Here is a 14,444-nt window from a genome sequence, read left to right as displayed (position 1 = left end):
GGAACCATGAATTCTACTGTCTACCAAAAAATCCTGAAGGAGAATGTCCGGCCATCTGTTCGTCAACTCAAGCTGAAGCGATCTTGGGTGCTGCAACAGGACAATGACCCAAAACACACCAGCAAATCCACCTCTGAATGGCTGAAGAAAAACAAAATGAAGACTTTGGAGTGGCCTAGTCAAAGTCCTGACCTGAATCCAATTGAGATGCTATGGCATGACCTTAAAAAGGCGGTTCATGCTAGAAAACCCTCAAATAAAGCTGAATTACAACAATTTTGCAAAGATGAGTGGGCCAAAATTCCTCCAGAGCGCTGTAAAAGACTCATTGCAAGTTATCGCAAACGCTTGATTGCAGTTATTGCTGCTAAGGGTGGCCTAACCAGTTATTAGGTTCAGAGGGCAATTACTTTTTCACACAGGGCCATGTAGGTTTGGATTTTTTTTTCTCCCTAAATAATAAAAACCACCATTTACAAACTGCATTTTGTGTTTACTTGTGTTATATTTGACTAATGGTTAAATGTGTTTGATGATCAGAAACATTTTGTGTGACAAACATGCAAAAGAATAAGAAATCAGGAAGGGGGCAAATAGTTTTTCACACCACTGTATATACATACACACACACACGTCTGAAGAGTCAATATGAGCAAGAAGTGTTAGAGAGGCACAGGACTGGCTCAGCATGAACCTGTTAGGCATATACTGTATAACAGAAGCATTTGCTACATTTATACTTCAGTACAACACAATATTTGTGCCCATCACCGATTATCAAAATTAGTCTCTTTTCCCCCCAGACAATTTAGACATTATGCAATGGCACAAAATGAGACACTCCAAAAAAAAAAAGAAAAGAAAAAAAAGCATTCCATTACCAAAACTGGAAGAATATTATGTCAGTATGTCAAGTCAGAAAATGTAATGATGTGTAAAAGATTAAGCATAAATTAGCCCTGAGCGAGTATTTGCACAAATGCTGCACAAAAAAGGGCCTGCCTTCTCATTCAGGTTTGGTTACTGCCTCATGAATCCGAACCTTTTCTTTAACCAAGTCACTTTTAACCTAGAGTTTTTTATTACAGGTTCTAGAAGAGAGCACATGCACAAAAACATACACAAACTCTGTGTTAAAACAGACATAATGCTTCATGAACTACTGCATATACAACATAGGGATGCACAAAGAACAAACATAACTGACTGATCCCCAAGTGCAAATGAAGGATTTGCAAGTACACAGCAGGGTGTGACGTTCCTATAGCACTGAACACATACAGGGTTGTCCTTATTCTGTAGCACGTGACACCATCTTGTGGACAGAAAAATATTGCAAAGCCTTTAACATAAAAATACAAGCTTTAAAAATAACTTCGCTTTTAGGTTGACGCCATTCAGCAAAAATGATTTAAGAAGTTACTTAAATAGGATCACTGTAGAACAGCAATTTTTATCATGACATATCTCCAACATCCTAACTTTCATTTGCTTGCTGGTTGAGTTTGCTTTACTCACAAATGCCAAGTTTAGAGATTTAGAGAGAGTTCAAAATACATTTCAAGATATCTATAAACACACCATATCTTAAGATTAATTACTGATATCTGAAAGCATAACTATTTCAAGTATCTGAAATGTTCTTTTGGATAGCTCACTTGCATTTCAAGATACCTTAAAATTAAATCTTGAATACTTCCAGATATCTGAAATGTATTTTAAAATATCTTTAAACAATTTCCTGTGCAAGAAATCTGAAAATAAAGTCCAGTAAAACATTTTGTTTTTTATTTTGCCTTATGCAATTTCTTATATTAGGAATTAGTTAGTTTTCGCACACTCCTTGGGGTCAGAGTACAGGGTCAGCCATTGTATAGCACCCCTGAAGCAATTGCAGGTTAAGGGCCTTGCTCAAAGGCCCAGCAGAGTAGGATCTCTTTTAGCAGTAATGGGGATTCAAACCAGCAGTCATCTGGATACCAGCACAGATCCTTAGCGTCAGAGCCACCACTCCACCAATATGTTTTTAATGGAATTTCCTGATACTTTGAAGTATCATAAAATAATTGGAGATATCTCAAAATGGTCTGGATGTTATTTTCTTATATATTGAAATATAATTGCAATATTCTAAATTAATTTCACATATCTTTATATTGACTCATGTTGAATACAGTAATCCCTCGCTATATCGCGCTTCGCCTTTCGCGGCTTCACTCCATCGCGGATTTTATATGTAAGCATATTTAAATATATATCGTGGATTTTTCGCTGCTTCGCGGGTTTCTGAGGACAATGGGTCTTTTAATTTCTGGTACATGCTTCCTCAGTTGGTTTGCCCAGTTGATTTCATACAAGGGACGCTATTGGCAGATGGCTGAGAAGCTATCCAGCTTACTTTCTCTCTCTCTCTCTCTCTCGCGCTGACTATCTGTGATCCTGACGTAGGGGGTGTGAGCAGGGGGGCTGTTCACACACCTAGACGATATGGACGCTCGTCTAAAAATGCTGAAAGATTATCTTCACGTTGCTACCTTCTGTGTGCAGCTTTTAAGTATGCTGCACGGTGCTTCGCATACTTAAAAGCTCAAAGGGCACGTATTGATTTTTTTATCTGTCTCTCTCTATCTCTTTCTCTCTGCTCCTGACGGAGGGGGTGTGAGCTGCCGCCTTCAACAGCTTTGTGCCGCGGTGCTTCGCATACTTACAAGCCAAACAGCCCTATTGATTTGTTTGCTCCTTTGAAGAGGAAGATATGTTTGCATTCTTTTAATTGTGAGACTGAACTGTCATCTCTGTCTTGTCATGGAGCACAGTTTAAACTTTTGAAAAAGAGACAAATGTTTGTTTGCAGTGTTTGAATAACGTTCCTGTCTCTCTACAACCTCCTGTGTTTCTGCGGAAATCTGTGACCCAAGCATGACAATATAAAAATAACCATATAAACATATGGTTTCTACTTCGCAGATTTTCTTATTTCGCGGGTGGCTCTGGAACGCAACCCCCGCGATGGAGGAGGGATTACTGTATACCTAAATACTGTACATATTTAAATATCTCAAATTCATTTCCTGATATCTTTAAAAAGCATAAAATTACTTCAAGATATCCAGATATCATTTTCAGATATCTTAAAACAATAATTGATGTATGAGATGCATCTTAAAATAACTTTCGGAACATTTTGAAATATTTCTAATACGAAATATCCTAAAACAGACAAGAAGTCCCTTTGAAGAAGTAGTATATTTTTAAAGGATGTGATTTTAAGATGTAGCTCTGGAAATGCCACATTTCTTAAAATGCATACAGGGTCAATCTGAGATATCTTAAACTGTTTTTAAATATCTTGATGCACATTTCAGATATCTAAACATGTCTTGCAGATATCCTGAAATGTAAAGGAACCTACTTTCAGGCATCTTGAAATATGTTTCTGACATCTAAGGAAATGCATTGTATTTTAGATATCTGAAACTAATTTGGCTTGCCATACTTATGTTCCTAATCCCAAGAGCAAAAGAGTCCTGAGATTTACTCTTGTAGTCTGTTTATGCATATACCCTGTGTGTTTAATGTGACACTCTCTTATTAAATCTTTTTTGATGGTTAATGTGCTTTTCAGTGTATGATTTAAAAATAAATGCAATGTACAGTATATACAGTACATTCCCATGCAATGTTATTGAAATAACTTGAGTGAATTTATACTTGTTGTCTGTTACACATGTTTACATTATTCAATACACTGTATTTCGTTGTTTGTTTTTTTTTTGTGTATGCTTCTGCTTTGCTAGTATCATAAGTATATGATCGAGTCTGTCTTTTGGCTAATATATTGGCAGGTAGGAAAACAGGTCAAAACAAGCATGAGGATGACAGTCTACATATAGAAACTAAAGCTATCTAAGGTAAAAGAAAAACTAGATGCAGTAAGCGGGCAGAGACAACATTTGCTTTATTAAAGAAATAAATAAAAATCAATAAATTTAATTAAATCTGAAGCTTTTTTACATATATCATTAATCTTCAAAATACTAAGATTAAGGGTGATACAGTATGTGTTAATGTAGCATTTTTTCCTCAACAAAGAAATCTAACAAAATCAAGACTTTATTTAAAAAAATAAAATATCAGCTGTTTCACCAGAATATAAATATAAATAAGGTCCATCATAAAAACCGCTTACCTCTGAATCATCTGTGGATTCATCACTTGTTCTATGTCCCTGGAAAAAAAGATAGGAAACTTAAATAAGACGGTTTAAATAACAAAAAAAAGGAATTAAACTGTTTAAACTGTTTTCAAGATCTAATGATGCTAATTGTTTAATATTTAAAAGCACCTTTAGATTCAAGCAGCACAGTATAAAAAACTGCAATGAATTTTACATAAAAAATAAACAAACTGTAACCAAAATGGTTTACATTTACAAACAGTACCCCTCAAAAATACTGTTCTATAATTTCTGCTGTTTACTGAAGGGATTCACATTTGAATCGAAAAGATGAATAAGATACTAAACTACAGAACAATACCTTTAATAAATGAATATTTCTGAACATCTACACTTTATTTTTTTTTAAATAATAACTATTACTTTCACATTTTTCAGGTGAGCATTTTTGTGTCAAATTACTACAAATTTTAGAAGTATAAAAGTTATGTGATCTTAACAATTTTTATGCACACCAGTCTGTTTTATTATTTTGCAGGGTAATCTATGTAGCTGACTTTCTTAGGACTAATCTTACACCTATTTTTTCTTTTCTTCTCTAAGCCTTTGTGTTGATTCTGTTCTACTGACTCAATAGGGAGACATGCAAGGAAAGAGTAGTAAAGATTAAATCCAGCACTACATATTCAAAAGTATTAAAAAGTGTTTTATATGTGTATAGTCAAAGCAATTAAAAAAAAGTGAGAATCAATTGTCTTTAACCTGTACTTATGCCCATCTGATTCATAATCCAGACCAGGGTCAAGTATGATTGTGCTGGCTGGAGCCTATCCCAGTTAACACATGGGGCAAGGCAGGAACAAACCCTGGACAGGGTGCCGGTCCATCACAGGGAAAACACAAACACTCACCCAGGCCAATTTAGCGTTGCCAATTCACCTAATCTGCAAGTCTTTGAACAGTGGAAGTAAACAGGAGCACCCACTGGAAACCAGGTATGTAAATCTTGTTCTAAAATGCAAATACCTCAAGCATAAAATTTATACAGCCTGTTTCTTGATTTTTCACCTTCTTATTAAAAACCTGAATTCCATTTTTTCACCCAGCATAAATACAGCAATGAATCTGCTAGTGTACATATAAAAACTTTGTGTTCCAATTTTATGAAAAGTAGTCTCTTCTTCTTGCATGTTGATGAATGTATTTCAAACTTTATATTCTAAACCTGTGTTATTAACAACAGAAAGTTTCATTTACTTAAATTCTTTAAAAAAAAACAAAGTTTGCCCTTTATTGGATGATTTGCCCAGAACATTATTTTAAGGTTTATGAAAAACTTCTTGAAATTTCCTCCTAACCAGCATTGTATTAGCTCAATGCTTGTAAAGTTTTGGACACTTACAGTTAGGTCCATAAATATTTGGACAGAGACAACTTTTTTCTAATTTTGGTTCTGTACATTACCACAATGAATTTTAAATGAAACAACTCAGATGCAGTTGAAGTGCAGACTTTCAGTTTTAATTCAGTGGGGTGAACAAAACGATTGCATAAAAATGTGAGGCAACTAAAGCATTTTTTTAACACAATCCCTTCATTTCAGGGGCTCAAACGTAATTGGACAATTGACTCAAAGGCTATTTCATGGGCAGGTGTGGGCAAGTCCGTCGTTATGTCATTATCAATTAAGCAGATAAAAAGGCCTGGAGTTGATTTGAGGTGTGGTGCTTGCATGTGGAAGATTTTGCTGTGAACAGACAACATGCGGTCAAAGGAGTGCTTCATACAGGTGAAAGAAGCCATCCTTAAGTTGCGAAAACAGAAAAAACCCATCCGAGAAATTGCTACAATATTATGAGAGGCAAAATCTACAGTTTGGTACATCCAGAGAAAGCAAGCAAGAACTGGTGAACTCAGCAACGCAAATAGACCTGGACGTCCACGGAAAACAACAGTGGTGGATGATCGCAGAATCATTTCCATGGTGAAGAGAAACCCCTTCACAACAGCCAACCAAGTGAACAACACTCTCCTGGGGGTAGGCGTATCGATATCCAAGTCTACCATAAAGAGAAGACTGCATGGAAGTAAATACAGAGGGTGCACTGCAAGGTGCAAGCCACTCATAAGCCTCAAGAATAGAAAGGCTAGATTGGACTTTGCTAAAGAACATCTAAAAAAGCCAGCACAGTTCTGGAAAAACATTCTTTGGACAGATGAAACTAAGATCAACCTCTACCAGAATGATGGCAAGAAAAAAGTATGGAGAAGGCGTGGAACAGCTCATTATCCAAAGCATACCACATCATCTGTAAAACACGATGGAGGCAGTGTGATGGCTTGGGCGTGCATGGCTGCCAGTGGCACTGGGACACTAGTGTTTATTGATGATGTGACACAGGACAGAAGCAGCCGAATGAATTCTGAGGAGTTCAGAGACATACTGTCTGCTCAAATCCAGCTAAATGCAGTCAAATTGATTGGGCGGCGTTTCATGATACAGATGGACAATGACCCAAAACATACAGCCAAAGCAAACAAGGAGTTTATTAAAGCAAAGAAGTGGAACATTCTTGAATGGCCAAGTCAGTCACCTAATCTTAACCCAATTGAGCATGCATTTCACTTGTTGAAGACTAAACTTCGGACAGAAAGGCCCACAAACAAACAGTAACTGAAAGCCTCTGCAGTAAAGGCCTGGCAGAGCATTAAAAAGGAGGAAACCCAGCATCTGGTGATGTCCATGAGTTCAAGACTTCAGGCTGTCATTGCCAGCAAAGGGTTTTCAACCAAGTATTAGAAATGAACATTTTATTTCCAGTTATTTAATTTGTCCAATTACTTTTGAGCCCCTGAAATGAAGGGATTGTGTTAAAAAAAATGCTTTAGTTGCCTCATATTTTTATGCAATCGTTTTGTTCACCCCACTGAATTAAAGCTGAAAGTCTGCACTTCAACTGCATCTGAGTTGTTTCATTTAAAATTCATTGTGGTAATGTACAGAACCAAAATTAGAAAAAAGTTGTCTCTGTCCAAATATTTATGGACCTAACTGTACTCCCAATAACGGGCAGAGAAAAAGATCAGCGTTACCACAAATTGTATTTGTTGTCAATTAATTTTTAAACAGAAATACAAGAAGCAGCCCTAACATAAAAAGCAGAATGTGCGAATTTTCTTTATTTTTATTGTCATTGCAGTACATTAGAAATCAATCCATTAAAATATACACTTTCTGTTCTCCACTAGGGATTAAAAGGCATCAATTCGCGTGATTTAAATATCTTTGGAACAAATAATAAAATAATCACAGTATAATGCTGAAATAAGTAATACTCTAGTATTTACACTACGGTAAACAAAGACTAAATCAATGCTTATCGCAAAAAAGCTTCAGTTATTCTTTGAAAAGGTATAACGTGCATAATTCCGACATGGAAATCCGGACTGATAATCAGCTCTGTTATTACTAAAACGTTACATCCAGTTTACTTGATATTCTCCTGCGTCAAGCTTATTTTTTAAATTATTCTATTTATTTAGTTATTTTACTTCAATGTAACTCATAATCAAGATCATGATGTATTAAAACTGATACCACTTAGGAGCTTTGCATTGTTCTGTTTATAAATTAAATGAATCATTTTCTTACAATCTGCCTTAAACACTTTATATGGGAGATTACTTACAATATGCATTCCTTAAAATATTTTGTGGTGACTTAAAGCTCCTAATTATAATAAATATCCAGCGTTTAAGTACCTACCTGCTCTTCTACTTCCGCCATTGTTCCTATTGATATCACATGATAAAAACAGGAATTGAAAGCAATGACTTCTGGGAAATGAAGTCTTTATGTCGTAACTGCGTTATTTTTACCGTTGTGATAAGGAAAAGGCTGTTATTGTACATCTTTTGGTAGAACAACGCGAAGCAAAATAAACATTCTGGCGTACTTGAGAAGTTGTTACCCTACTAGAAGATGTATATAGTTACGCTTTATAGTTTCTTAGGTGTTTTGGACGAAGTACTTGGTGGCGAGCAATGTGAAATTCTTCGTTAACCTTAAAGGAACTTTTGTTAATTGATACTGTATTCATTTCAGATATTCTACAGTACAATTCAGATTTCCACAAAAGGTTCTCTTTATTTTGAGATGTCTAAAAGATATTTTGAGTGTGATGATTAAGTTTTCAGTTTCAGTTAAGTTTGAGAAATCGGTATGTCATATTTACCTTTTGTGCACTTTAAGATGTCTATAATCACTTCCTGTGTAATGTTTTATTGTATCTTAAAATGCATTCATGACATTTCAAAATAACAAGGAAATTATTTTTGAGATGCATTTCCAGTATCTCAGAATGGACGGAAATCTGTACTGAGAAATCTGGGAATTCATTTGTTATGCTTTTAATTGTACTTTTGCTCTCTAAATTACTCTTTGATATATTGAAATCATGTACTGTATATCTTTAACATGCATATCAGTTATCTTGAAATCAAATTATGTAATACATTTTAAGATACATCAAACGAAAATGAAATGCAATTTAAACATAATGTCTTACAAATTTAAGGTATAAGTTTAACTTCACATAATTGAATTTCATTGTCACAGGGAGGCACACCCTGTTGTGGGCTGTACAGGGTGAAAGACGGTAATCAATCCTGGATGTGACACCAGACAACACCAGACAGGCACCACTCACAAACAAAAGGATAGCATTGCTTTAAAAAAAAGTTAATTTGTCTGAAATAAGAATTTACAGTAGCATAGCACTATTGCTGTTTGTGCACAAGTTAATACTGTATATGCCACTTTAGCATAACTAGCCATAGATACTACAAAAATCACAACAGTTTTAAGCTGAAAGCCATCCGAGAGCGTCAAGGGAGTTCAACAGTTTGTAGGATTTACTACAGACAGTTTAAAAAGAGTTTCAGCACATTTACCTCCTCCATCACTTTATTAACTAAGAAGTGTCATTAAAAGTTTACCTTGTCTGCTGACGCACAGTTGGTGTCTGATACATCACTGTTTACTACTGCTCCAGTCTAAAGACATCCTGATACTTCTTGCTGCTCTGCTTAAATTTATTTCTGAGCCTTCACAATGCAAGTCTTTGACGCAGACATTAACAACCCTGACATGCACCCTAGCAACTTGATAACTGAATTATTAAATACACAAGCTAAAAAGTTAAATAAATTTAAAAAATGCATAACTTAAACAAATATGCAGTTCCAAATGACAGTAGGAGGGGCCTGTCAAGTTCTGTATTGCAGTGTAAGATATCCATGCTGGCAGGCTTGCAGCAGAGAGGCATTTCTTCTTTCACTGCTCTCCTGTGTGGAGATACACATATTTAGACTGCACATTTTTACAATAAAAAAATCACAAACGTTTTAGTGCTCTTCCAACAGAATGAATATTTAGTCAGGAGAGGAAGGCTGAATGTGTTATCTCATTTATTTTCCATCTGGTTAAGTAAAACCATTTTATTGTAAACCTCAGTGAACTGGTCATTAACTTTACTCTCAAGATTATGTGAACCCTATGATATTTCACAAGAGCCCAAAAATATTATTTCTCCAGAAACAATTTTGGAAGTTATAATTGTAAGTTGTTCTGAGAATTTAACTTATGATATATTGTTTGTTCAGTTTCTAAAAAATGAGCCTCATAAAGTTCTGGAGGGGAAATATTACCTCCCATCTACATTACATGTTGGGCTACTAGAATGGGCTCACTCTTTCACCATGTTTGGTGCACAGGAATATAATTTGTCTTATAGGTTAAAAAAGAAAGAACTTACAGTTCAATTTTTTTACATACTTACTTTGAACTTGTCATCTATAATCTTATGGATTTTATAACAGACTTTCCTAGTTGCCAGGAGAACAGGGTGATCTTAGTTATGTAGATTTTTGAATCTTTTTTGAAGTATGCCCACTTTATACTATTGTGGAAATTGCCTTGCACAAAGAAATTAACATACATTTTTAGAAAGGAAGCGGTTTGTCTGCATGGTTTTCCTATCTCTGTAATTTCTGATAGAGGACCTCAGCTTTGTGTCACACTTTTGCCGTTTCCTTTGCAAAAAAAAAAAAAATGGGTTATGCAGGCAGCTTAACACCTGGAGGGGAATGAACAAACTGAAAAAGTAAATCAGAATCTCTCCAAGTTCTTACATTGCATTATAGACTCTTATCCGTTGTCTGGGCAGACATTCTGCCTAGATCAGAGTTTGCACGTAATGTATTATATATCATAGTCCTATCAAGATATAATCATTTGAGAGCCTATGTGGGTACCAACCATCATTACTTAAGTTTACATCCCTTGCATCCTCAGTCTTGAGTGTGTTGTAAAATTTGCAAAGATTTAAAGCAGTCTGGGAACTAGTGTGGAAGAACCTGAAAATAGTGAAGTCCTCTGTCAAACGGTTAGCAGACCAAAGACATAAAGTGACCTCAAAGTGGCCTTCATGGTCAGACTAAAGGTATGGTTGGTGATGTGGAACATCCACCTAAAACAGGGGTACTTAACTCTGGTCCTAAAGGTCAGCAGTTTGTGTAGGTTTTCATTTCAACCAGTGCTGTAACTATAAGCCAGGTCTAGCAAGCAGGTCCTCCAACTTACAGGGAAAACTTGGGGGTTGGTGGTAAGATTGGCACTCCAGCCACCGTAAGAAACGTCACACTGTTTCAGTGTGGTGCTGATGTGTCACCTATTACACTTGAGTCCTAAACGCTAACAGCACATGCTCCTAACCTCCTCCTCCTCCTCCTAGCAGATAATGAAATTTGGTATTTAATTATGGGCTTGTTAGTGCTTTGATTCTTCCAAGACAAATCTTTATCACAGTGCAAATTTTTTCATTTTCTAAGAACATTATCCATGTGCTTTATGGTCTGTAACAGACTTGTACTTCTTGGTCCTTCCCATCTCTATCATTTATCTTCTTATATAATACGCTACCGTGGCTGTCCATTTGTCTGTCCAGGATTTTAAATCACTTGTATCTCACAAACCATTTGACCTATTGATCTGAAATTTGGTACACATATACTACGCAACATCTACTGTCCGCTTTTGGGATAATGATTTTTATTACTCTTTTTATTTATTTTTTTAATTTTATTGTAGAATCAACTCTTGGTAGCGCGCAGCAGGGCAGCCGTACAGCACATGCATACGGGCGCCATTCTCATCCCTACTACCTTCGCCATCACTTCCCCTACCTCTTCATATCTTAAATCATTCTTGAGGCAGATTAAACACTTAAGTGCCAGCTTAAGTGAAAAATTAAGAAAAACGTACTAAGTAATTGCAACACAAAAACTGACTTAATCAGTTTTAACGCAAAAAGATGTCGACGGAAGAAAAGAAGAAGCGGTCCGCTAGAGTGGAGAAAACGAGCTGCTCACGAAAGCAGCAAGTGTATCAACCTCTGAGCAAATGAATGCTAAACGTACAGAGAAACAGTATGAAAACTAGGAATGCTCAAGTCAAGTGTGTTCAATGCATGTTATCGTGCAGTGCGCCGTTACTGGTTTCAAAGTATTTTATTAAGGCAGTTACTATCTGATGTATATACAGTACACAGGTTTAAATGAAAACATGTTAGCTGGAGAGCTGGTGTTCTTTTGTCATTAGCACCTCATTTTTCCCTGATGTCTGGTTAATCAGAATCAGAATATCTTTATTGTCATTGTAACAAATACAACGAAATTAGGTGCAGTCCCTGCAGTGTCAAAATATAAATACATATAATTACAAAAGGATAAGAAAGGATAAGAAGAAATAAGGTAGAACACAAACATTCAACATAAGAACTTAATTGCACATGAACACTATTGCACAAGATGTCATCTATTGCACTGCTGCATTGGAGGTGATTAGGTGGCAATTCAGTGCCATAATAGCAACAGGGTAGAAACTGTTATTCAGTCTATTAGTCTTTGTTTTGATGCTCCTATATCTTTTGCCTGATGGCAACAGTTGGAACATGTCAAGAGCAGGGTGTGAGGAGTCTTTTAAGATATTTTCTGTTTTCCTGAGGCAGCGAGAGCTGTGCAGTTCATCGAGAGAGGGTAAAGAGCAGCTGATGATCTGCTGGGCAGTCTTTACGATCCGCTGAAGTGTTTTCCTCTGCACTGTTGTGCAGCTGGAAAACCACACACAGAGGCAGTAGCACAGGGTACTCTCAATAGAGCAGGGATAGAAGGACACCAGCAGTTTTTGGGGAATGTTATTTTTCCTGAGGAATCTCAGGAAATAAAGTCTCTGCTGAGCCTTCTTTGCCAGCTCAGCTGTGTTCACATCCCAGGACAGGTCTTCCATGATGTGGACTCCCAGGAAGTGGAAGTCTGACACCCTCTCCACACAGTCCCCTCCAATGTAGAGTGGTTTGATGTCCACTTTCTTTTTTCTGAAGTCCACAACAAGCTCCTTGGTCTTAATTGTGTTCAGGAGCAGGTTGTCAGTGCACCATGTTGTCAGCCACTCCACTTAGTCCCTGTAGGTGGACTCATCCTCTCCAGAGATGAGCCCCACCACAGTGGTGTCATCTGCAGATTTGACGATGGTGTTGCTGTGGTGGGCGGGGGCGCAGTCATGTGTGTACAGCGTGAAGAGCAGAGGGCTCAGCACACAGCCCTGAGGAGAGCCGGTGCTGTTACTGATGGCCGAGGAGATGTGAGGCCCCACCCTAACCCTTTGTGTGCGGTCTGTCAGGAAGTCTTTAATCCATATACAGGTGGAATATGGGAGTCCAAGGGCTAGCAGCTTTCATACCAATCTGTGAGGGATGATGGTGTTAAAATCAGAGCTAAAATCAATAAAGAGGAGATGTACGTAGCTTCCCTGGTGCTCCAGATGGGACAGGGTAGCATGGAGAGCAGCAGCAACAGCATCCTCAGTAGACCTGTTAGCCCTGTAAGCAAATTGGTGTGCATCAAAGGTGGGAGGGATGAAGGACATATTATGACTCCAGACCAGTCTCTCAAAACACTTCATCAACACCGGGGTGAGCGCTACTGGCCGATAGTCATTCAGGCAGGTTATGGGTGATTTTTTTTTGGTAAAGGGAGTAAGATGGAGGATTTCAGACAGGGAGGAACTGAGGCCTAGGGCAGTGACAGGTTAAAGATCTTGGTGAAGACCCCAGCTAGCTGCTCTGCACAGTTCCTCAACACACATCTAGGGACACCGTCGGGACCTGCTGCCTTCCTAGGATTGACAGCCTGGAACAAGCATCTCACCTCATGTTCCTCCACCCTAAGGGAGGGGGTGATGTTGTTGTGAGTTGCTGCTGCGTTTGTAACAGCTGCCTCTGGTAGTTCCATCTCAAAGCGAGCAAAGAAGTGGTTCACCTTAAGAAAAACAGGCAGCAATTAAAACCCAAATGCAGCTGTTCAAAGCTAAAATAGACAACTATAATCATAACAAATAAAGAAACTAAAACTAAAATAGACAACTATAATCATAACAAATAAGGTAAGTAAAGCTAGCCCAAAAAAGTATTGCTCTAGTAGTGAATAAATGGGTTGTTGTAAAAATTTTGGTTAAAGCAAAAACCTGCTCCTACTTTGCACCTCCATGACCAGAGTTGGGTATCCCTGACCTAAGAGTTGTCTCCTGCAAATTTGCTCCTAGATATATCAGAAATTGCAAGATTCAGGAAAGGGCATGTCCAGTGTCTTATCATTTGGTTTTTCCAGCTCATTTCAAGACTCATCCTACTTTTTACATGTCTCATTTGAAAGCAGTGTAAAGTTGGTTTTATTATGACCAAGATTAGCTCCTCTTCTCATTCAGGTGGAGCAGGAGTATGAGGTACAAAAAATTTTAGATTCTTGACTGCATATTTCGCATATGGAGCATTTAGTCCATTGAGATAGATAGATAGATAGATAGATAGATAGATAGATAGATAGATAGATAGATAGATAGATAGATAGATAGATAGATAGATAGATAGATAGATACTTTATTAATCCCAATGGATTAATTAATACATCTTGCCTGAAGAAGGGGCCTGAGTTGCCTCGAAAGCTTGCATATTGTAATCTTTTTAGTTAGCCAATAAAAGGTGTCATTTTGCTTGGCTTTTCTCTAATCCCAATGGGAAATTCACATTCTCCAGCAGCAGCATACTGATACAATAAATAATATTAAATTAAAGAATGATAATAATGCAGGTGAAAAACAGACAATAACTTTGTATAATGTTAAATGTTAACGTTTACCCCCCCCCCCCCC

At 37.2% G+C, this 14,444-nt stretch overlaps 1 protein-coding gene across 1 annotated transcript in view; it reads right to left on the bottom strand.

Annotated features, from left to right (window-relative positions):
- Nucleotides 1-7,997, bottom strand: part of vps41 (VPS41 subunit of HOPS complex) — a 198,518-nt gene extending 190,521 nt beyond the window's left edge. Inside the window, exons 1-2 of the mRNA XM_028803981.2 lie at nt 7,944-7,997; nt 4,190-4,228 (exon numbers count right to left, since the gene is read on the bottom strand). Of these exons, the coding sequence (XP_028659814.1) occupies nt 4,190-4,228; nt 7,944-7,964 (60 nt within the window). The 5' untranslated portion in view covers nt 7,965-7,997. The remainder of the gene's footprint in view (nt 1-4,189; nt 4,229-7,943) is intronic.
- Nucleotides 7,998-14,444: the final 6,447 nt, after the last annotated feature.

Source organism: Erpetoichthys calabaricus, chromosome 6 (assembly GCF_900747795.2).
Source record: "Erpetoichthys calabaricus chromosome 6, fErpCal1.3, whole genome shotgun sequence".
Lineage (NCBI taxonomy): Eukaryota > Metazoa > Chordata > Cladistia > Polypteriformes > Polypteridae > Erpetoichthys > Erpetoichthys calabaricus.
The sequence above is the reverse complement of the archived record's forward strand: the minus strand, read 5'-3'. Positions and strand labels throughout refer to the sequence as shown.